The 22,356-nt window shown below is 54.6% G+C and overlaps 2 protein-coding genes across 4 annotated transcripts in view; one reads left to right on the plus strand and one right to left on the minus strand.

The window, feature by feature from the left end:
* The first annotated feature begins 2,291 nt into the window (after nucleotides 1-2,291).
* Nucleotides 2,292-12,301, plus strand: Card19 (caspase recruitment domain family member 19). 2 transcript variants are annotated; one of them, XM_027950943.2, is made up of 6 exons: nucleotides 2,293-2,391; nucleotides 7,326-7,468; nucleotides 9,513-9,666; nucleotides 11,012-11,071; nucleotides 11,256-11,327; nucleotides 12,012-12,301. In XM_027950943.2, exons 1-6 carry the CDS (start codon nucleotides 2,385-2,387, stop codon nucleotides 12,125-12,127), a joined length of 552 nt encoding a protein of 183 aa, XP_027806744.1. In that variant the 5' UTR covers nucleotides 2,293-2,384; the 3' UTR covers nucleotides 12,128-12,301. The 2 variants fall into 2 exon arrangements, with proteins under 2 accessions (XP_027806746.1, XP_027806744.1); XM_027950945.2 differs by lacking the exon at nucleotides 11,012-11,071 and having other exon boundaries at nucleotides 2,292-2,391.
* Nucleotides 2,546-22,356, minus strand: part of Ninj1 (ninjurin 1) — a 30,398-nt gene continuing 10,587 nt past the window's right edge. The window contains exon 4 of one of the 2 annotated variants that reach the window (XM_027950948.2): nucleotides 2,546-2,629. The gene's annotated coding sequence lies outside the window, so the exon portion shown is untranslated. Of the gene's footprint in view, nucleotides 2,630-21,336; nucleotides 22,257-22,356 lie in introns of those variants that run through there. The other variant, XM_027950947.2, reaches the window with a different exon arrangement.

The raw sequence follows: 22,356 nt of genomic DNA on the forward strand, positions 1-22,356 counted from the left end.
AGACTGGCACTGAGGACAGCCTCCTACCTGCCCTGAAACTGCTCTGCCTTGTGGGGAAGCTGAACAGGGCTCTTCACCAGTTTTTGGGGAGGAGTGTGTACAGTAACCACCACAACTCTGCCCCAAAATTTGGGGTTCCTGGTGATAACTGCAACCCAATCTCAGGGTTACCCTATAAGCCCCCTTTAGAAAGAGAGACTGAAGCACAGAGGAGAACTGAGGCACAGTGATGCAGGTCACATGGACCGGAGAGACCGTTGTGCTGTCCCAGAAGTGAACTCTGAGCTTGGGCCCCCATTCCTGGTCAGCTTCCAACACATCAAATTAGTGTGCTCATTCGGCACAGCTGGCACAGGAAGAGAAGACAAGTAAAACCAAATACTTGTCCATTGTTGATGGCTCTAAGGCCCTGGTCACCACCTCCCTACATAACAGGTGTCCATTTCATAGCTGGGAAAGGGCCCATTTGCATCATATGGGGTTAGGGCTTCCTGTGGTGGGCATCAGAACTGGAAAGGCCAGGCCTATGACTGAGGGGGTAGTGGGCAGGAAGGTAAGAGATTTGTCCAAAGCCACCCATTTTATAGGTGGGGAAATTAAGGCTCAGGCAGGTTAACTGACTTCCTTAGTGTAAGGATGTCCTTAGGCCTGAGCAGACAACTCCAATTCAAAACTCCAGTCTGAAACCTGCAGTCTCACCAGGCACCCCTAATGGAGCCCTCCAGTGTGGCCCTCAGGCACAAACAAGTCACTTCATCTCAACCTCAGAGTGAAGTCTCTGGCATGTTGTCCTCGCCCCATAAAGGGGAAACTCAAGAAAATCAGGGTGGGAACCACCAGATCAGATACTTTAACCCCAGGGTAAATGACATTGCTGAGAGATCTGGTGGCAGCTGATAGGGATTGAAAGGGTGGTCAAAAGTCCCAAAATTTAGTATAAATGAAGGAGCAAATGAACAGACATTCAGCCAGCTGACACTGATGCCTTCATGCCAGAGAGCCTAATGAGGACCTGGACCGACATCTCAACTCTTCTCATCCTTTGCCTGATCCACTGCTCTCCAACTCTACAGCCACATCTTGACCCTGGTGAAAATGGTGACTTTTCCCTACAATGACCCTTTCTTCAACCAGCCCAGGAGAAGCCTGCCTTGGTTCCTGACCTGATCACCACGGTCTGAGTGAGTGTGCATCTTCTGGACTTAAAGCCTAAGGCATGAGATTTTTGATTTGACACTTGAACTTAGCATGCAGAGGGAATGCCTGTCATGAGCTGTCACGATTAGGTGTGTTTGCAGTGCTTAGAATTAATCTACAATTGTTTGCTGTGAATTGATTATGTCTATTGCAGTGCCTAGCATTAAGGATTGTAATTTTCTTGCTTAAGAACCTGTAGAGTGAAATTGTATTGAGTGACTTGACAAAGGCAAAAGTGCGTGGACATTCTTTATTTCTCCCCCTCGATTGCATAAGTCACACCTATTGCCATCGCGACACCTAGTTAGGGCCACAATGCCAGGCCAGTGTTTTCTTTTAAAGATGGGTGCCCCAATGGGAAACCACCACACCCAGGCCACACTGTTGAGTCCCAAGTCTCCCCTGGACTGGAGGAATGTCACTGTTCAAGCCCTACTTACTTTGGTTGACCTCTGGGGGCTACTGGATGCCCACTGGACTTTTGCCCATGGACTGACCTCCTGCTTGACCTTGGGTAAATCTTGTCTTCTCTGAGTGTCAGTTTCCTCAAGTCAAAGGTAGGTGCGGTAGTCCGGGGCGGAGCTGAAAGGCAGGAGACTGGCAGCACCCAGGCCTCCAGGATCTCAACCCGGCAAGCAGGCGGGGCCGTCGGGGCGTGGCCAAAGACTCGGAGGCTCGCGGCCTGGGAGGGGCTCTTGGGCTTTGGGAGAGGCTTGTTGGGGGCGGGACTTGGCCGAGGGGCGGGGCCAACGGGGGCCGAGATTCGGGGCTCCTCGCGGCGTCAGAAATGACGCTAGGGGAGCGGGACTCCGGGCGGCGCCCTCAGGGGCGGGCTTCGGCGAGGGGTGGGGCTCAGTGGTCCCGGCGGCGCCGAAGCCCAGGACCGCGAGGGCGGGTCTCGGATGAGGGGCGTGGCTTAGAAGCCAGGCGGTGCGCAGCCGGCGCTTCCTGGGCGTGGCCCATCTGGAAGGGGCGGGGCTAGGAGTTCCTCGCGGCGTCGTAGCCCAGCCCGCGAGGAGGCGGGGCAAGTCGAAGGGCGGGGTTTAGAGCTGGCGGCGACGTCGCCGTCGCATTCGGGCGGGGACTAGCGGGAAGGGGCGGGGCTTAGGGCCCGACCTGCGGGCGGCGGTCACCGGAGCCAGGGGGCCGGGCGGCGGACAGAGGGGCGGACAGCCGTGCCGGCCGCCATGACAGGTGGGCGCAGGGCCAGGCCAGCGGCAGGAGCCGAGTGACCTTGGTCGTCAGCTGTTGGCGGCCACTCGGGTGCAGCATCGCGCGTATCGGGGGTTTCCCTGGGCTCTGCGCGGTGGGGCGGTGGGCGCCGGGGGTCTTCAGGCACAGAGGGCGGGGCGCCAGGTTCGGACCGAGGAGGCAGAGATCACAGGTGAGCTCGGGCACAGTGCAGTACCACGGTCGGGCTCTGCCGCTGCATCTGTGGGTTGGAGAGGCGTCCCGGGATGGGATTGGGTCTGGAAGTAGGAAGTGGTACTCACTGCGGGGCTGCAGTGATTTGGGCAAGGAGATAACCAAACTCATCCCAACCACCTGGAGGAAGGGGCACCGTGGGCGTTGCGTTCCTGGGCACTGTGTGATACTCTTCGGACTCTAGCACTTCCTGCTCGCTCGGGTTCCAGCCGCACCCCTTTACCCCAGACAGGCTTGGGGAAATCGGAGACACCAGCTGGACTCTCCTCAAGACATTTGTGCTCCAGACTTAGTGGCTCCAGCCTGCCTACCCCATTCCCCAGGGCCTCTCTGGTTGGGGGAGCCACCCACCTTCTTTCCCATCTCCTGCTCTGTGGACTTTTCCCTGTGAAAGAAGTTCACGGGAGTGATGGGCCAGTGAGGGACCCCATGGCAGAGCAGTTGGGGGAATATGGGAGCTCCCAGATGCCACACCTTGTTCCTAAGAGTCTCACTTTTCTGCCACATGAGGTGACCCAGGGGGTCAGAGTGGCTCCAGAAGTCTTCACTCCCCTCCTCTGCACTCATTGGAGTCTGGGCCTGAGTCCTGCACAAAAATAGGAACTCATGAGCTGGAACCTAGTAACTTCCAGGATACCAGGCCAGAGGAGATCCCAGCTGCCACCTGCTCCCTTTTGTCATTGCCACACACCCTTCTTATTTGTGGTTGCCATTTCTGAGTACCTAGTATGTACTGGGTCCTGCATTGGGCACTTCCTGGGGAATGTTATGTCTGTATATGATCCAGGAAACAAAGTGGCGGAGACAGAGTGAGAGCCCTGGCCCCAGCGCCTTCATGCCCAGCTCCTTTAGCAAGTTCATCAGGATGCCTGAGACACACAGCTTGCAGCTGTGTTGGCCTTTAGGGGCTACGATAGGGGCTGGGCTCGCTGAATATAGAGGTAGCTCACTCCAAGGGGAACAGGGGGCCAGAGAAGGCTTCTTGATGAAGGGACCCTCCAACTGAGAGGCCACAGCCAGGCAGGGGTCCTCAAGACTGTGGAAACAGTGCACCCTTTCTTCCTCCCATCTCCTTGCTAGACCTCTAGACATTTCTCACTCCAGCAAGCATGCATAAGCAGGTGTCTGGAGAACACTGAAGACGGTGTCTGCCAGGGCAGGTGTTCAGCTGAAGTTCCCGGTGTGCTGTGGAGTTAGCTTAGTTAAACTGGGTGCTGGGACAAGAGGGGCTTCTGGAAGAGATTTGGGAAGACGGTTGATGCCTAAGGGTCTGGACCTGAGTAGGGTGGGGCTAGAGGAACTCAGGAGGACAATAGGCTGGGTACCAGTTAACTAGTTGTTCTCAACCCTGGCATGGTTGTGGGCTCTTGGCCCAAGCAGGAGGGCTCTGGGGCCTGTTGGGGTCTGATGAGAACTGCCCCAGGGCCCTAGATGCCAGGCTGAGGGCTTTGGTCCGGGATGAGGAGAAAGAATTCAGACTGGGGTGACAAGAGTGGCATCCATTTGCTTGACATCAGCTGGGCAGGAAGGCGAGGGCATGGGTGGGTCTTGGCAAAAGTATGTGTGGGTTTTTCACAGGGCAATCCATTTTCCTTTATCCTATGAAAACAGTCCTGGCCTTGTTTACCAGGGCCTGGCTCCGAGGCGGGGCCCTGCTTCTGTCTTTTGGTGCTTCCCAGTGGCTGTGTATGTGTGGTTTGCATGCATAGCTCACAAGAACCACAGGAAGCCCAGCCTGGAGCCATGCAGCCAGCCTCAGCCCCTGGGCTGTGCTGCCCGTGCCAGGTGACTCAGGGCTTCTATGACTCATGGCTTGTGGGCAGCAGAAGCCCTGCTAGGGTAGCGGCTTGCAGGGTGGGAGGAGGCTGCTAGAGGATGCTGGCCACTGTCCACCAACAGACCTCACCCGTGGGCCTTGGACCAGTACCCATTTATTCCAGAACTCCTTAGTGAGCGCACACTATGCTTGGCTTTGTGTACATGGCATAGTGCACCCTGGGGAGACAGCACTGGATAGGCAGCCTGGGGCTTGCTCCTGTTTGGCAGGGAGCAGACTCATATAGCCAGTTACACCATTGATTTGTATGTTAATGAGAGAGGCAGAACATCTGGACGCCAAGAGGTGGCCCCAATGCAACTATACCCAGTTCCTGACCTTGCAATTGTTACTTCCCAGCTGACTGGAGTCTTGAGCAGATACCTTATCTGCTTTCTGTGCCTCGGTTTCTCTGAAAACAAGAGCAGGGGTTGTGTAGAACTGGTGGAAGGATGGAGGGTATGGCTCACCCAGCATGGGGGATTGCTTCATGCAAATAGTTCATCTTCACTCTGCAATGAGAGATGAGGCCAGACTGCCCAGTACACCTGGCCATGTGACTTTGGTAGGTCATTGGATGACCCTGTGCTTAGGGCGACCCCTCACTGTGGCTGGGCTGTTGGCAATCCATCTTCCACGCAAGATGTTGGGCCAACCAGGCTTCCTAGTCCCCAATTGCCTTCGGTGTGGCCATGGTGATGGCTTAGGCAAATGATGGCATGGCTGATGTGCCAAAGCATGGGCCTGGCAGAGGCAATGGCTGTGAACCAGAGCAGGTTCCTTCCCAAGAATTGAAACTAAAGAAGGGGCCCACTTTTTCCAACACTATGACCCTATTTTATAAAAGATCAACCTTACAGAAGTAAATCTTATTAGTAAATGCAGTAGTTTTTAGTGGGTAGTTGGATAAGTTTTGACAAATGTCCATAGCTGTGTAACTATCAGCCTGTACAGAATCAAGACAGCTCATTTGTCACTCTGATCTTTTGTGCTCCTTCTTAGATAATCTCCCCTAAATTAGGGGTTGATCTGCTTTCTGTGACCCCCATTTTTTCTTTAAAATTTCTCTTTATGGTTTTGAGGAACTGTTATGCTGTTTTACACAGTGGCTGCACTATTTTGCATTTTCACCTGCAGTGAAGTAGAACTTGAACTTCTTCACAGCTTCCCCAACACTAGTTCTTTTAATATTTAGCTATGAGTATGTATATAGTGCTATTTTAGCATAGTTTTAATTTGCATTTTCCTATCAGTTAGTAATGTTAATCATTTTTATTTGCTTATTGTACATCTCACAGTGTCTGCTCAATTCTTTTGTGTGTGTGTATGTGGTGTGTGTGTGCGCGTGTGCATATGGGGTGTGTGTGTGTGTGTGTGTGTGTGTGCGCGTGCATGTGCGCACATATGTTAGTTATTGGGGATTGAAGCCAGGGGTACCACTGAGCTACATCCACAATCCTTTTTTATTTTGAGACAGGATCTAAGTTGCAGAGACTGGCTTCAAACTTGCAGTCTTCCCCCTGAGCAGCTGGGCCCAGCTTAATCTGTGCCTTTTTTATTAGAGAGATTAACCTATTTACATTTACATTTAAAGTAATTGCTGATAAGGAATGACCTATTTCTGCCATTTTGCTCCTTGTTTTCTGTATGTTTTGTAACTTTTTTGGACCCTCGTTTCCTCCATTATTGCTTTTGTGTTTAGTTCATTTTTTTTTGTTGTTGTAACACATTTTTTATTCCCTTATTACTTTTTAATTTTAATTTTTGGTGTAGTAGTAGATGGACAGAATGCCTTTATTTTATTTGTCTTTATGTGGTGCTAAGGATCAAACCCAGTGCCTCACACATGTTAGGCAAGTGCTCTGCCCCTGAGCTACAGCGCCAGCCTCGCTTATTTCCTTTTGTGTACGTTCCAGATACACACAGAAACATGAAGATTACCTATAATATCCTCAAGTTAAGTGGCCACAGTCCCCACAGGGATCCTGTGCTCTCTGTGCCTGCCCACCTCCCACCACCCCTCAGCTTTAAAGACCTGTCCTTCTATGAAGCGTTCTTTTTTGTTATGAGTTCATTTCAGTTATATATAATATTATGGGATGTAATTTGCTCTAATTCATCCCCTTTTCCTCTTTTCCCTCCCCTGTTCCTTTTCCTTTATTCTACTGATCTTTCTTTTATTTATAGTTTTTTTTAAATTAGTGCCTTATGGATATACATAAAGGTAAGATTCACTGAAGTGTATTCATATATGGAACATAATACAGTTTGGTCAAGTTCTTAATGGAGAAGACAATAGAACAATGATGATTTTAAAAAGATTCTGTAAGAGAAGAGACAAAGCATCCCAGCTCCCTGGGAGGGCTTGTTGTTGGTGGAAGCTTCTCAAGGCCTTCTAGACATGCTCTATGCCAGGGTGATGCCAGCACAGGCCCCTGAGCCCTGCATTTCTGCATCTGCGTGGCAGGGGAGCTGCACAGCCCCTGGGCCTTCTCTGAGCTGCCTGCAGCCTCCCTGGACCCGGACTAGTTCCAGATGGCCCCATGGAAAGAGGCTTTTTCATTTCTCTGAGTTTATTTCCTGTGATAAGCCCTTGGGCATAGAAAAGGGGCAGAGAATGCAGCCCCCCCCCCCCCCCCCCGGGGTTCCCACTGTGCTTGCCCCCATCCATCTCTGGCAAGCCATGTTGGTGGGCAGGGCACAGTTCTCCCTGCACATGATGCCCGCTCTGCAGCATAGGGGACCTGTGAACCTACAGGTGTGTCCCCTAGAGCGTGTTGCCTTCCCAGTGGGTGTGGGGCATCCTACGACCAGAACTAAGGGCGCTGTCTTTGGACCCCGTGGAGCTGCGCTGGCTCATGTCCTGTGCTACCTGCATCTGTTTCAGATCAGACCTACTGTGACCGCCTGGTGCAGGACACGCCTTTCCTGACAGTCCAAGGGCGCCTGAGTGAGCAGCAGGTGGACAGGATTATCCTTCAGCTGAATCGCTACTACCCACAGATCCTCACCAACAAGGAGGCCGAAAAGGTGCTGAGGAGGTGAGGGTGGGGGTACCCAAGATGCCTCTTGATCCCCTTCCTTTCCAGACTGGGGGGAGCAGGCACTGTGGTCATCTTCTCAGGGGATGGCACACCAAATGTTTCAGGGTAGCTCACAGTGACACCCCTGGGCCCGGACACTAGAGTTGCCTAAGTCAAAACTCTGTGGAGTGACCCCAACAGACCCAGAACATCAGCCTGTCTCTTCCTATGTCCTTACATCTTCTGCCCCTTCCAGAGTTGTGGAGGGGCTACAGGAGGTGACAAATGACAACATACAACAGCAGAGGACAGCAGGAGATCGGGAGGGAGAGCAGAGAGGGGCTGAGGAGGGAGGGATGGAAAGTTCCCCTGGCGTCGCCCTGGAGCCCCACAGCCGCTCCTCACTGCATTTCCAAAGGATGAAAGGAGGCGAAGACTTGCTTCCTTGCCTGTGTGAGGCTGGAAGCCCGGCCCCTCAGAGGTGGGCAGCGAGGTTCCAGGCCAACAGGTGCTGGCCTGCCTCATAGCCAAGCTCACTCTGCCCTGTTCCGCAATGCTGAGGGAGGTTGGTCCACTGGGACCTTAGCTTCCCATCTGGGAAGTGGGCATGAAGCCCTGGGTACTCACAGGCCATGGGGGGGACTGGCTCATATGTGTCAGGAAAGTAGTTCCTGGGTGCTCTCCATCCAGAAGGGTCCCTGCAAGTAGCCACCATCATCACCCTTTTACAGAAAAGGTTGCTGCGGCCCAAGAAGCTGTCACATGCCCTGGGTCATCCATCACAGGAGGTGAGGTCACACCCTGGCTTTCTCAGAGCTGTAGATGCCACACTGGCTGCACTGAATGTGACATTTGAGATGCAGTTCCTGAGCTCTGTCCCAGGAGGTCTAATCCTGTCCAACTCCTATGGGGCTAAGGGACACTAAAGGGTGCCCCAGGGCTCAGGGACACTGGATGAGAGAGTTGAGCATGCCCTGACCCAAGCCCCAGCTCCTCCCTAAACGCCCGTTCCCTGGCAGCAGTCACCAGGACTGGAGGGCTGGGCAGCTGGTGCCAGAGACCCACAAGATCTTTGGAGTTCAGGTCCTGCCCGTGGCCTCACCACTGGGTGACCCTGAATGAGTCCCTTCCCAACTTGGAGCTGTAATTCTCACTTGGTGTGAGAGTCACAATGCCACTTACAAGGCTGCCCTGAGGGGTGGGCTCTCCTGGAACAGGCAGGATTGGTCAGGACAGAGCTAGACCCAACGTGGGCTGCTGCAGACTCAGGTGCTGCTCTATTTTAAAAGTCACAGAAGGATTTAAAATGATCAACTCAAATGCATCTCAGGCCGTAACTAAAAGTCTAATTCATACCCATCTTTAAAATTTTGAAAGCTTTTAGGTGTTTTTACAGTGGAAAGGGGAACCACTCTACACCAGACACTCCTGTTGGCTCTTGTCACGCTGTGGTGGTTCCCTATAGCCATGTACGTCACCACCAGGGGGAAGCATCAGGCCACAGCCTCCTGGTCCCTGTCCAAGCCCTCTGTCCACTGACCTTTACAACCACATGTTCACCCATTACGCTCGTCAGAAGAGCCCATTCATTTCTCAACTCATTTTTAAATACTGGAAGCTTGTTTTCAGGGACTGCAAATTCGCAGAAGTTGTCACTTATGCCATGACTTCATTGATACCCTGTAACGATCTTTCCATGTGGGTTTACTATTCCCTTTTTATAAATAAAGAAACCAAGACTGAGAGGGTTGAAGAAACTTGCTGTAGTCCCACAGGAAGCCACATTACGTCCATTAGTGGCTGCAGGATGCTGTCCTCTGCCTGTGCTTTTTCCCCAGAATGTTTTTCCCCCACCCCCCGACCCAAAGAGTAAGGATTGGCAGCAATGCCCATGACTGTGGCATTGTCAGGGCCACGTGATGTGGCTAAGAGGCCATGGGTATTGCAGGCACTGCCATCTGTGGTGGACCCTGCTGCTGGGGGCTGTGAACCCAGCACCCTGCCCTGACCCACCTTCACCCCTTCCAGCCTGCTCTTTCTTCCTTTCCCAGTTTCGGAACCCCAAGGTGTCCCTGCGCCTACGACTTTGTGACCTCCTGAGCCATCTGCAGCGGAGCGGGGAGCGGGACTGCCAGGAGTTCTACCGAGCCCTGTACATCCACGCCCAGTCCCTGCACAGCTGCCTGCCCAGCCGCCACGTGCTGCGTAAGTCCCCCCTACTAACGCTCCACGAGGGCCGAGCAGGACATCCTGGCTGGCTGGTGATGGCGTGTACAGCATCAGGGCCATCTGAGTCTGCGGTGGCCCAGGCCTGGGCATCCCTCCTTCCTGCACCTCCACCTTGGGAGAGTGTCACCCCAGCAGGGATCTCTCTGCCTGCCTATTCCTGTCTTCCTGCTCCCCTCTCTCCCTCTGTCTCCCCACTTCTCCTTCTCTGCTCTTCTCTCTCCTCCTATCTCCAGGTCTCTGTTTCTCTCTTTCTCTCCCTACTCTCCTCCTTCAGTCTGTCCCTCCTACTCAGGTCAGTTTTCAGAGGCCAGCCTCCCCTACATCTGCTCCTCCTTCCTTTCCTAACTTCACTCACCACGGGTCTCTCCTGTCCGCACTGATGGCAGCCCTGTCCTACGGCTGCATGGTGTTCCCAGGCCATCCCTTCTTGGAGTGACCTGATTCATGGCAGACACTGACGTTGTCACCTTCTGCCACAGCTTGCCTGAGCGTGCGGGGGTTTCTACAGGGCATCCGCAGGCATGGATGGCCAGTTAGGGCTCGCACATTTTGATTTAGAGAGTTTTGTCTCAAAGACAGTGTATCCCCAGGCCCTGGAAGGTGTGCAAGTCCCAAGGGTATGGGGTCCTCTGAGCTTCTGGGACCAGGGAGGGTACAACAACGCTGGAATGGTGGCTCCATTCTGAGGCCACTGTGCTTGGGGCTGGAGGAGGAGGGGCTGTTGCCCCCGACCAGAGTGATGATGTGGCTCAGCCCAAGCTGCTCAGGCCTGTGTCTTTGCTCCCTAGAGGCCTACTAGACCTCACAGGTTCCACGCTATGGACACTTGAGGGCAGAGTATGCAGGCCCTCTCACCCCAGCCACACGTGTTCCTGGGGTCCTCAGAATGTAGCCAGGGCCTGTGCCATTGCAGAAAGTAAAGCACCTTCTGCGGCTCCTAGAAGCCCCCAGGGCCTGCTCAGCAGACAGACTTCCTGGAAAGAACCAAGGCGGGGCCTGGGGAGAAGCCCCAGCCCAGCTGCCCCTAGTAAGACCGTCTCCACCTGCCAGTAGCTGGCTGAACGATGGATGCTGCATTTGGTGTCTTGTGGCCAACAACAATGATGTCACAGCAACTGGACCAAAGAAGACCCCAAACCACAGGGCTCCCTGAGGGGGCTGACTTGCCAAGTCCTGGCCTGGCCAGAGCCACACAGCACGGTGTGGCCATGGGAGGGCCTAGTGGCCTCAGGAGGTGGCATTGCTTGCATTTCCCATGAGGTGACCACCTTGCTCTCGGGCTCGGCCCATGACTAACTGTGCTCTGTGATTTTGTTTCCAGAAAACTCAGATTGCACAGAGCTCGACTGGGGCAGCGAGAGCCATGAGCTGAGTGACAGGGGTAACGCCCCCCACCACCTCTCCCCCCCTTGCTTTCTCTCTCCTCCCACCCTCAGGGCTCCGGCTCTGTCCCAGGGGCTGCTCCATCCCAAGTCGGGCTCCATTCCTGGCTTTCTTTCGGTAGACAGGCCCCCTAAGCTGCTCTGGCTCGGGGCAGGGGCCTGTTCACACTTGTTTCTCCCCAGGACCCATGAGCTTCCTGGCGGGCCTTGGCTTGGCCGCTGGACTGGCCCTCTTCCTCTACTGCTGCCCTCCAGGTGGGTACAGGTAGGCCCTCAAGAGACCCCAGGAGAGCAGGGCTGCATCCCAGGCCTGCCTGTGCTCAGCCTCTGGCCTCTTCCTGCCTCAGTTTCCCCACCTGTGCAGTGACATGGTTTCAGGACCACCTGGCAGGGCTCATAAGGGATTGAGTGTGTGGAGCCACCACCCCCCAGCCCTTGGTGGCTCCTGCTTCCCCCCAGCATCAGAGAATGAGGAGCCTTGGAAGGAGGGGGCAGCTGCAAAGCCCTGCCACACCTGTGAGCTCGAGCCATGTGGGGCCCTTGAGCAGGCCACCTCCCCAGAGCCTCCAGTCTTTCTGCCCATGGTGTCACAGGCCTGGCAGGCAGGAGACCGCTGAGGGCCAACAACTGCCATGCAGTGCGGATGGCCCCGCCTCCTCTTTTCTGTGATGCCTGAATTTGTCGCCCCAGGAAGGGTGTGGGGCCCAGGTGCACATCCCCAGAGCCCTCACACTGAAGGCCTGTGGGTCTCCTAGGGAGCCCTGGGCTCCAGGGTCTGCCTAGATTCTTGTCTGTGAACTCAAACACCCAGACTGTGAATGAGAGGGAGTGACAGAGTGGGAGAGAGTGACGGTGGCTCCAGTTCTCTGTGACCTGGCCAGGCACAACAGAGTCCCCTTCACGGCTGGCTCTTACATTTTTCCTTCCTGTGTCTTCCAGACCCCAAAGTGCTGCCAGGGGCCCGGCGGATCCTTGGCTTCTCACCTGTCATCATCGACAGGCATGTCAGCCGCTACCTGCTGGCCTTCCTGGCAGATGACTTCAGGGCGCTGTGACAGACCCAGACCTGGAGGATCTTGCCCTCTGCTCAACCAAAGAATCCCGTGGCTGCCCGCCCCGGGGCCGGCACTTCTTTTTCTAAATGCTATTTTTCATTATTTATAATTTCTATATGAAGAACCTTTATCCCACAAGGTGCTTAATGATATTAAACGTTCAAGTCTGCTCAAGCTGTCTCTCTCCCTCGTCTCAGGATTTCCTACATGATTCTGACTGTAGCTGCTCCAGTGTGGGCTGAGTCAGAGGGTGCTCCTCGTACCTGAGTCCAGCCAAGGCCCAGGGCAAGGTGCCCCCCACCGAGGCTCACCATGTCAGATGTCCTCTGATGCTGTGCCCCACACTGTCCCCACTCTTGCTCCACCTCTGAGCCTTTCTGACTCTTCCTGCCTAGTACCCTTGGTAGTCCCCATATCTGGTCTCTGTCCAGCCCCATGGGCCTGGGTGGGGAAGGTGGACTTGGGCCGCTGGCCTAGCAGCTCTGCTGCTGACGCTGTATCCCAGGCCTGGCCACCATGGGTTGGGGGTAGCAGTGGGCTCTGTAGGCCTGTAGTGGGGGTATCAGCTGCTCTGAGCATTCACATGTGTTAAGTCTGATTCCTCCAACATACCTGGAAGGTAGGGGCCATTATCCCCACTTTCCTAATGAGGACACTGAGGCCCAGAAAAAGTGTCACTCAGGTAGTAAAGGGGGAAAGAGGATATTAGGCTCAAGTCCACCTTGTCCCTGTGCTTTCCTATGATTGTCCAAGGAAACACCCAGCATCCACCCTCCTTGCCAGGTCCTCTTCCTTGGCCTCTTGGACACTATCTAGCCACCAGAGCCTTAGCTCCTTCACACCCCAGGCCAGCCACTGTCACCTGGGAACAGAGGTCCCAACAGAGTTAGAACCCTCAAGCCCACCCCATCCATCATTAGGGTGAATGAGTAGTCGGTGCTGCCAAGCATGGGTTGGGCAGGTGCAGGGACCAGGCTTCAGCCATGTCAGATACATCTGTGGTCACACCTATGGCAGGGAACCACCCTGCCCACGGGAAGAAAGCTAGACTTTGGGAACAAAGCAGTCCACGGAATCTTTTAGATCTTTAAGAAGTGAAAAAGGCCACTATGCATCTGAGGTCCTGGGAGCTGGCTCCTCATGCCCTGCCCTGGGCCTGGAATTTGGCCACAGCCAGCCTTTCATGTGTCCTGAAACTGGGGCCCCTGTGCCTCTGGAACAGGGTCTGCTCCTGCGACTGATGGGACTGCCCATCTTGTTTCCACCACTGGCCTCAGCCTCAGGACCCATCCTGGAAGTATCCTTGTGGACACCAGGAGGGTGAACACAAACCAGGGGCCTGGTGCTCTGCCCTTGTTTCCATGAGCAGACACCCCCCGCCAGGGCCTCTTGCCTTAGGCGGTGTGAGCCACATTGACAGGCATCTCCTCTGAGGGATCCCCAAGGCTGAGGCCAGTGGACATTCCCCTGACCCTCAACTGCAACTCCACCCAGTCACAAGCTCTCTGTTGGGACATTGCTGCCCTCACTGTGCAGAAGAGAAAGCTGAAGCCCAGAGCCAAGAGGCCAGCATGAGGGGCACCCCTTGTGCCCTCTGCCCACACCACTGCCTCTCACCACTGCACGCTCATACACACAAGTACACACACGTGCACAGTAGTTATGCACATGCACGTGTATGCACACATGTGTCCTCACATATTGCACAAGTGTACACACTCCTTAATGTCTATACAGCATGCACACACATACACACGTGCATGTGAACACAGATGCATGCAAGGCCCTGGCTGCGGGACCTGAGCCAGGGACCCTGATGATTTCACCTGATTGCCTCTCCCTGCCGGCCCCTCCCCACCAGCCTTTTTTGGGGAAACAGTAACATTTGTCAGCACACAGAATCATCGTGAGTGTGCATTTTCCACAGGGGGTTTCCAAAGGCACGTGGAAGGGGCCATGGCAGGCCTTAACTCTGGGATGACACCACAAGTGGACACATGGGCACAGGGCCAGGCTCCTTTGGGAGAGGGGGTGCTCAGGACTCAGGATCATGAAGCACGTGAGAGTGGCAAACATGATCTGTGGGCGGTGCTCCCAGATGCCTCTTTGCCAACTCCTGTGTTCATTCAAGAGAACTGAGGGAGGGTAAGGGAAAGCCACACCTGCAGGGCTTCCCACCTGCCAGGACGCCATGTAGCCAGTGATGAAGTGGTTTTGGGGACAGCCCCCATTACCGTCTTGCTCCCCTACCTCCAAGCTGCAGGGCCAAGGCGTGGATTTCCCAGTCTCCGAGCCTCTGTTTGTCTGTCTGTCACATGGGAACCTTGCTCCGAACCCTCCTTGCTGAACACAGCTGGTAGAGCAAAGCTGTTACAGTGCTGTTCCCCGAGAGAGCTTTATGAATTTACCACTATTTACCACTGGAAAGCACCCCTCATGTTGCAGGGGACAGATGTGGCAGGGGACCGAAGATAGCAGGAAACAGTTTTATTTGGCTGCAGATAGGATCAGAGGGTTCAGCTTTCGCTGTAATCAATTAATTCCCTGAACCCCAAGTCTAGGTAGTTTCAGAACTTTATACCCAGCATGTAAGGGGAGGGGCTCAGAAGCTCACAGTCTGCAGAAGTTCACACAAAAGCAGCTCTTCCTTTCGCTGTTCTGGGCAAGTTAACCCTTCAAGGACAGCACCTGAGAAGGGGAGAGCTGCTCCTCCCCTTTCTTTCCTCCCCTGCCAGCTGTTACCATGGTGCCCAGTTGGTAACTTCTCTAATCTTAGAAATGTAGACATCTCCGTGAAGCCCAGCTCAAGGCCAGAGGCCTTGTTAAAGGATTTGTCTTTTTATTAACACACTTTGCATTTGCAAACACACTTCTACAAACTACTCTACTGGATAAATGTTTGTGAAATACTAGTAAAGGGGCCTTTGGCACCTGGAGTGCTGATTTCTTCCAGGCCAGTGGCCAAGTAAAATAGAGCAACAGGAAAACAGGAAGTTTACCCACATTGAACTCTTTTGTAGACTCTTCTGCTGACAGTCCTAAAATCTTCACCATAGTAAAGATTTCTGGAGAAGCTTAGTTAAGATTTTCTGTGGGGAAGGGGGTGCCACTACACTCACACTTGGGTAAAGGTAACAAGCATTTAGTGAAGGGACAGAGACACATGCGTGAAGGTGACACATACCTTGTAAAGGGCACAGACACTTGTGTCCAGCATGTGCACAGGCTGGACTTGTCCCTGAAGGTCCAGAAATAGGCAAGGCCACAGGCCAATGGCCTGGGAAGGTCCCGGGCTAGCCCCACCTGAGACTATAGAGAACATACCTCCTCAGGACTGTGAAAGGGCCTAAGGCCATGATTCCCTAGGCCCAGAAGGTCCCCAAGAGGACTTGAGTCCACCTGGCCCAGGATTGCTGACTTTCTGCTTCCGTTTGAGACCCACAGAGGCCCTGCCCTGAGGCCCAATCTGCCAGTCCCTGGGCTCAGATGGTCCTTGGCTGCCTCTCCCAGCCTCTAGTCACCTGGGTCCCACTCCTGACCCAGGTAGCCTCAGAGCCTGTGACTGTGGCCTTCAAAGACCCTCACTGCAAGCCCCACCTCCCATCTGCCACCTCCCACCTGGCTGGTCCTCCACAGGCCTCCCATCCGAGCCTGGAGCCCACGGAGCAGAGGACAGTGGAAGGGTTCTTGTATAGGCGTATGCACGCCCCCTGCTTGGAGATTCCTCCCCATCCACCAACAGACTCATCCTGGTCCTGAATAGAATGTCACCTACTCCAGGAAACACTTTTGACACACAAGTAAGAACAGTGGCCTCTCCAGGGACACTATTCCCAGAACTGTGCAGGGGCTGGTAGGGACATCCAGGATGCGGGGAGAGCTCCCATTACTAGAAGTTTGTCACAAGGGAGAGGAGGCGCAGCTGCAGAGGAGAGCAGGAGGCTTGGTGGAGCTCTGGGCTGGCTGAGCCCGGCCAGCGAGGACACAGGGCACATGAGCCCAGGGCAGGAAATGCATCTGCATCTTGCACAACACAGGGTTGATGACTGCACACATGTGCAGGTGCAGGGTTGGATTTGGGGGTGCACTGACACTGCTTTTCTGTAGTGTCACCATTTCCATTCCCACTGGGTCGGCACCTGCTAGGTGGGGTCTTCTCCCACTGCAGATGGTTCACAGGGGCCCTGCCAATGTCCCCTAGCCCCAGGTCCAGCCAGACACAGGTCACGGCTCACTTGGGTCTTGGAGGGGGTTAGCCTGTCGTGGTCCACATGGCTTCCAGCACCTGAGGGGTGCTCAGGAGCTGGAAAGAGAGAGGGATGCTGTTCTGTCACGGGGTCACCTCACTGCTGAGCCCCATCATTGATCAGAAGCTCCACCTCCTCACCTGTAATGTGGGTCAGAGAACAAGGACCTCTTTTGAGGCACAAGAGGACTGGTACATGTCCCCCTTTCTGACAGATGGGGCCTGGATTGGGGAGGCTCTGGTCAAGTGACCATGGGACCCCCAAATTTTAATCTGACCCTGAAGCATAACCCACATTATAGTGGAGCCTGAGGGGAATGGCCATGTCTCGGGGGTCCTCACACCCCACTTCCCAGAAGACCCATTTGCAGCCACAAGCATTGGGGGTAGGGTCTATCCTGGCCTGAAACTGGCCTGGCAGCCTCCATAGGCTGGGGGAAGGAAGAGGTGCTGGGCTGGGGACACCTACTCAGGCCACATCCAGATCAACAACCGGAATTAGTATCTCCCCAAAAAGTGAGAGTTTTTTGTTTTGTTTTGGTTTTTTTGCACCGGGGATTGAACCCAGGGGTGCTCAACCACTGAGCCACATCCCTAGCCCTTTTTTATATTTTGAGACAGGATCTCACTGAGTTGCTTAGGGCCTCGCTGAGGCTGGCTTTGAACTCATGATCCTCCTGCCTGAGCTCCCAAGCCTCTGGGATTACAGGTACGTACCACGGCACCTGGCCCAAAATGAGTGTTCGAGAGCTAAAGAAGAACACCATGAAAGCTTTGGACTCCCTGATTTCCAAAAGCAAAGCAGTTGAAATTTGCTTTGAATCTCACCCCTACTAAATCCCCATTAAACTCAGTGGGGAGAGAAGGCTCCTGGGAAATGGAGAGGAGGCTGGGCAGAGTGGGTGTGGGAAGGAGGACGACCCCCCCTGGGTTCAGCAGGAAAGGGCCACCTTCACACCCTAGATCAGGCCTTCCTCCTAGCCTACCCCATTCCCTGGTCCTGGCCCTGCTACCCATGTCAAATGGCCCAGGTCCTCAAAGGGTAAACAGTGGGGTCAGCAGAGCCACAAGGAACAGACAGCATGTGTATCCAACAAGGCTCAGAAGATACATCCAATGTTCACAGCCAGGTAGGAGGGCAAGCAAGGGCACTGAGCAATGAGAGACTGCACACCACTCCTGTAAGGGAGGAGGAGGCTGAGCTGGGGTTTCAGGCTGGCCCAGAGCTAGTTCCTCACTGGGGACACTGTCTGGGGATGGGCTTGGGATAACCTACTGAGCCTGACATCTGTTTATCTATCTATCCATTATATCTATCAATCATCTATCACCCATCTACCTATCAATCAGTCCATCTATCAATTATCATTCTATCATTCATCCTTCCACCACAGATATCTGTTAGCTTTCCATCACTATATTGAGATACCTGAGATAATTAGCTTATGAAGAGAAAAGGTGTACTTCAGCTCTCAGTTTTGGAGGTTTGGCTCCATGATCAGCCTCTGGTAAGGCTGTAAACATGGCAGGGATGCACAACGGAGCAAAATCACTCGCCTCAAGCTGGATGTGGTCCCAGCAACTCAAGAAGCAAGGGCAGGAGGGTCACAAATACCAGCCTCAGTAACTTAGCAAGGCCCTAAGCAACTTAGTGAGTCCCTGAGCTGGGGATGTGGCTCAGTGGTTAATAAGTTCTCCTGGGTTAAACAAACAAACAAACAAACAAAAGACTCATTTCAGGAGCCAGGGAGCCAAAAAGAGAACAAGGAAAGTTCTGGGGTTCCACAGTCCCCTTCAAAGCCCTGAACCCAATAGCCTAAAAGACCCCCACTAGGTCCCACCTTTTAAAGGCACACCACCTCCCCATAGTGCCACCTTGGGGACCAACCCTTTAATACATGACCTTCAGGGGATACTTATCCAAATTATGGTGCTATCATAACTATCATCCATATTATCTATTGTCCATAGATAATGTGGACAATAATATTGTCCACCCACTCACCCATCCACCTGCCCACCTGCCCACCTGTCCAACTATCTAACCTCTCCATCTATTATAGGAAAAAGACAAAAGAAACCAGCCTTCTGCCCTCAGCGCTTCATAGCCACTCCCAGTTCCAGGTGACTCTCACACTGTCACGCCCCCACCTTGCGGTTCCTGCAAAGCCAGGTGCAGCTCCTGCTGGCCTCAGGGCTCACTCCCAGGCTGGACCTCTGCCTAGAACCTTCTTCCCCATCCAACCTGACCTCCTTGCATGTCCCTCTGTGGGGTCTCCCTGACTCAGTGGCTCCTTCTCCTTGCTTCTCACACACCCTGTTCACTCTCCTGACACCCCACCCCTACCACAGCACTGTCCCTGGGCTCCTGGGTAGGGCTGGCTGCACAGATGAGTACAGGGAATTAGGACACATTAGGGACCAGCAATGGTGCTCACACGCACCTGGGAGCTGGCTCTAACAGTCTTGGGCCTCAGTTTTTCATCTGGCCCTCTGCCTCTGTGACATAGGGTCCAGCACCCTTGGAGGAGTGAATAGGTTCTACCCCAGACATTTATGGAACACCAACTTGTGTTCCAGACAGTGCGGGGACACAGGCTGCTTGGGGAGAGGACAGAGGCTGGTGGGAGAGGCCCAGGTGGTGGGAGAACCAGGCAGACCAAGGGTCTGTAAGGACAAGCACAGGCATGAATTGAGGGTGCCCACCTCCCCCAGCCCCAACAGAGCCCTTGGCCCTCAGGAGACCCAGGGGGCAAGACCTCTGTTCTCCCAGTATCAGCTCTGAGCTTGGGGCCAGGCTCAGACACCAGCTCAAGGGATTCTCTAACCACCTATTGACCTCTGCTGATGTGGATGGTGACTCGAATCCAAAGCATAAACCCAAATAGGGGCCAGGATAGCGCACAGGGAGGGCAACCTAGGACAGTGGTCAGGGAAGCCCCTAAGAGCCACCCGGAGCTGAGCTCTGACCGGCCCAGCCATGGCCTGAAGGCACCAATACACACTGGCGGTGAGGCCAGACTGCTCAGGAGTGAGGGGACAGCTGGCACTGACCGAGCTCAGGGGATGCCACCTGGGGATAGAGATGTGGGGGAGCCAAGAGCTGGCACCTGGGATGGCATGGGGCTTGGGACACACCAGGGGATGGGGCTGTGGATGTCCCCACCTCCTCCCAGGCATTGAGCTGCCTTGTTAATGACCAGCCTGGACCACCGGGCTCCAGACCTGTAAGCTATGCCCTGCCTGCCAGGACCCTGTACCAGGGAGGGGTGATGTTGTTGACAGTCCAGCCTTACTGCAGCCATGTCCGCACCTCATGCAGCCCTGTCTTGGTGAGTTTCCTCTCCTGGCAAAGGAGGAACTATGCGACGTGTTGGCCAACATCCGGCTGCTGACTTGGGACCAGGCACACGGGTGGCTGTTTGCCAGCCCACACCAGGGCCCCACCAGAGACTCAGCACCTGAGCCAGGCCCTTGTCACAGACAGTGCCACCTTGTCTCTGACCGAAGCACACTTCAGGCCCAGGGCACATCTTCCCACCTTGCTTTTTCATCTGGGAACAAATTCCATGCCACGACTACCTTTAAAAACTCTCTTTATAGGACAGACATTAACAAAAGCAGAAAGGGCAGTGTCTGAGCCCCCGGGTCTACAGATGTCAGCACAAATCCATCGGGTTCCGTCCATTTCCTCTACTTTGGGTCCCCGGGAGTATTTTAAAGCCAAGCCCAGATTCAGACCATTTTAGCCATAAGCACTTTCACTTGTCAGTCATTTCGGGACCTGATTGGTCAATCACACCTGAGACTGCTGGGGGCTTATGTGACCGGGTTAAGGCACCAGATGCTAGAGTCACTCCAGGTTTGACACGCAGATGGACAAGGAAAGAATGGGGAGTGGGGGCGTTGGGAGAGGCTCTTGCCCCCACCCTGTGTCTTGGGGAGGCTGCTTGGAGGAGAGGACAGAGGCTGGTGAGAGAGGCCCAGGTGTCTCATCTGGAGGGAATCATGATGGGGTATCCCGTAGCAGGGTGCAGGGGCAATGCCAGAGGGAGGTGGGGGGCAGAGGGGCTGGGAGATACAGTGGGGTGCTGGGGGTGGTGAGTGAAGGGCTGGGGACCTGGAAAAAGAGAACAAGGGCTAGGAGCCAGTTTCTGCTGGGTAAGGGATTCTACCAGGCAGGAGGCTCCAGTCTAGGACAGGATCCTAGCTTGTCTCCTCCCAAAGAGGATATCCCTGCTGACCAGGGCAGTGCTGGACACCACTGTGGGGAAGTACAAACAGACTTGGAACAGCAGAAAGTGGGCTGGCACAGCACAGACATGCATTAAATGGAGAGAGTGCTGGAATTCCATGAGGGGCCCCTGCCCAGGCCATAGATGACAGTTCCCCATACTCATTACACAGGCTGCCCCTCCCCCACTCCCTGGGGAGGGCAGCCGTCATCCAGCACCAGAGTCCCCAAGTTAAAAAACACTTTGGGGCAATCCTGATGAAACCACCCTCCAGTCCCCGACCCCGTGGTCTTAGAAACACTTCACCTGAGCAAGACTGAGGGCCATCGCAGGGCCTGGGAGAGTTCAAGCACCCGCTCTGAGCTCAGATGAGGTGGCACAGGCCATGTGGGATCCAGGCAAGGTTTTTTTTTTATCTTATGTTGCTACAAATGACACAGCAGGGTCCCTGGGCATGGGGACAGGGTAGTGTGCACTTGTCCCACACATCAGAGCTGATGGGACGGCTCTGGTAGGTCAGCAAAGGTCCCATCTCTACCACTTTGCACAGAAGCACTCGGCAGTCCAAGTACATCAAGCTGCTGGGACCCCAGGACCTATGGCACTCAGGCCCCACACCCTGGAGGCCAGCCCACCCTCTGCCACATAGTAGGTACCCAGTGTGGGTGGGTCACAAAGGCTGTGGAGGTGCAGGTTCTGGGACAGCTAAGGACACACTTGGCAAAATGTTCACAAGTGTGTAAGGGGATTCTTTATTCTTGCAAACTTCCTGGGGATTTTGCCTGTGCACAAAGAAATGAAGGCAAGCAAGGCCTTGGGGCTTCAAACCCTGGCCTCTCTGCCTCTAAATCTCACCCTGAGTCGAGATGGGAGCCAAAGAGCTCCCCAAACCCAGCGTTCTGGGGAAGGCAGCCCTGGCTGAAACTCAGTGCTCCCAGGCCCCTGCAAGGAGAGGGGGCCGTGGCAGGGTCCCACCCCAGGAGGGGGAGGATGGTGCACGGAGCCCAGCAGGGAGAAGCACAAGCTTTATTAATCATTCCTGATTAGAAAAGTGGGGTTTGGACCCCTGAGGAGGGGCTGGGCTTTGCAGGGCCACTGCTGGTTGGAGGGCACGGGCAGGGTGATGGCCCACACAGGCACAGCTGCCTTTTGATGGCCACTAAGCCCAGGCACTGAAGCCAGAGCAGTGGCCACCACTAAGGCCAACAGGTGGTGCTGGCTATCCAGTGTCCCCAGTTAGGAAATGGAGGAGGCAGCAGTCACCAGAGCCACCTGGGAAGGCCCCATGGGAAATAGGTCTGCTGGTGCATCAGCAAAGGGAGGGGAATCGCCTTGTCTTTCGCGAATGTCCTGAGATAGAGGCCACTGCTGGCCCCTCCATCCGGCCCATCCACGGACCTGCTGCATGTCTGTGGGACTGTCCAGTTCTGACCTTCTGGGCCTTACATCCAGGCCCCACATGACAAGAGTAGCCTTCTATGGGGCAGTCACAGTCAGAACAGAGGCTCGTCCCAGGACACAGACTAGTCGAGAGCAGCCTGGGCTCTGGCAGGTCTGGGGAGTGCTCCACACAGTGGTGGACATCTCAGGGCACGGTGGCTCCTGGGCTCTGGGCAGCCAGGCTGTGGGGCAGTTGCCATTCAGGGTTCTAGACAGAAGAGAGAAGAGGTGTGAGTTTTGCCTGGCCACTCAACAGAGCCCCGGGTTGGGGGGGCGGGGGCTCCAAGCCCATCCTGGTGACCAGCCCA

This window comes from Marmota flaviventris, chromosome 16 (genome assembly GCF_047511675.1).
Source record: "Marmota flaviventris isolate mMarFla1 chromosome 16, mMarFla1.hap1, whole genome shotgun sequence".
NCBI lineage: Eukaryota > Metazoa > Chordata > Mammalia > Rodentia > Sciuridae > Marmota > Marmota flaviventris.

Excerpts from the sequence above, each read along its gene's own strand:
- Card19 (XM_027950943.2), top strand. Across the intron at positions 9,667-11,011 it reads GCCCAGCCGCCACGTGCTGC|AAAACTCAGATTGCACAGAG; the intron begins GTAAGTCCCCCC and ends TTTTGTTTCCAG. Across the intron at positions 11,328-12,011 it reads CCTCTACTGCTGCCCTCCAG|ACCCCAAAGTGCTGCCAGGG; the intron begins GTGGGTACAGGT and ends TGTGTCTTCCAG.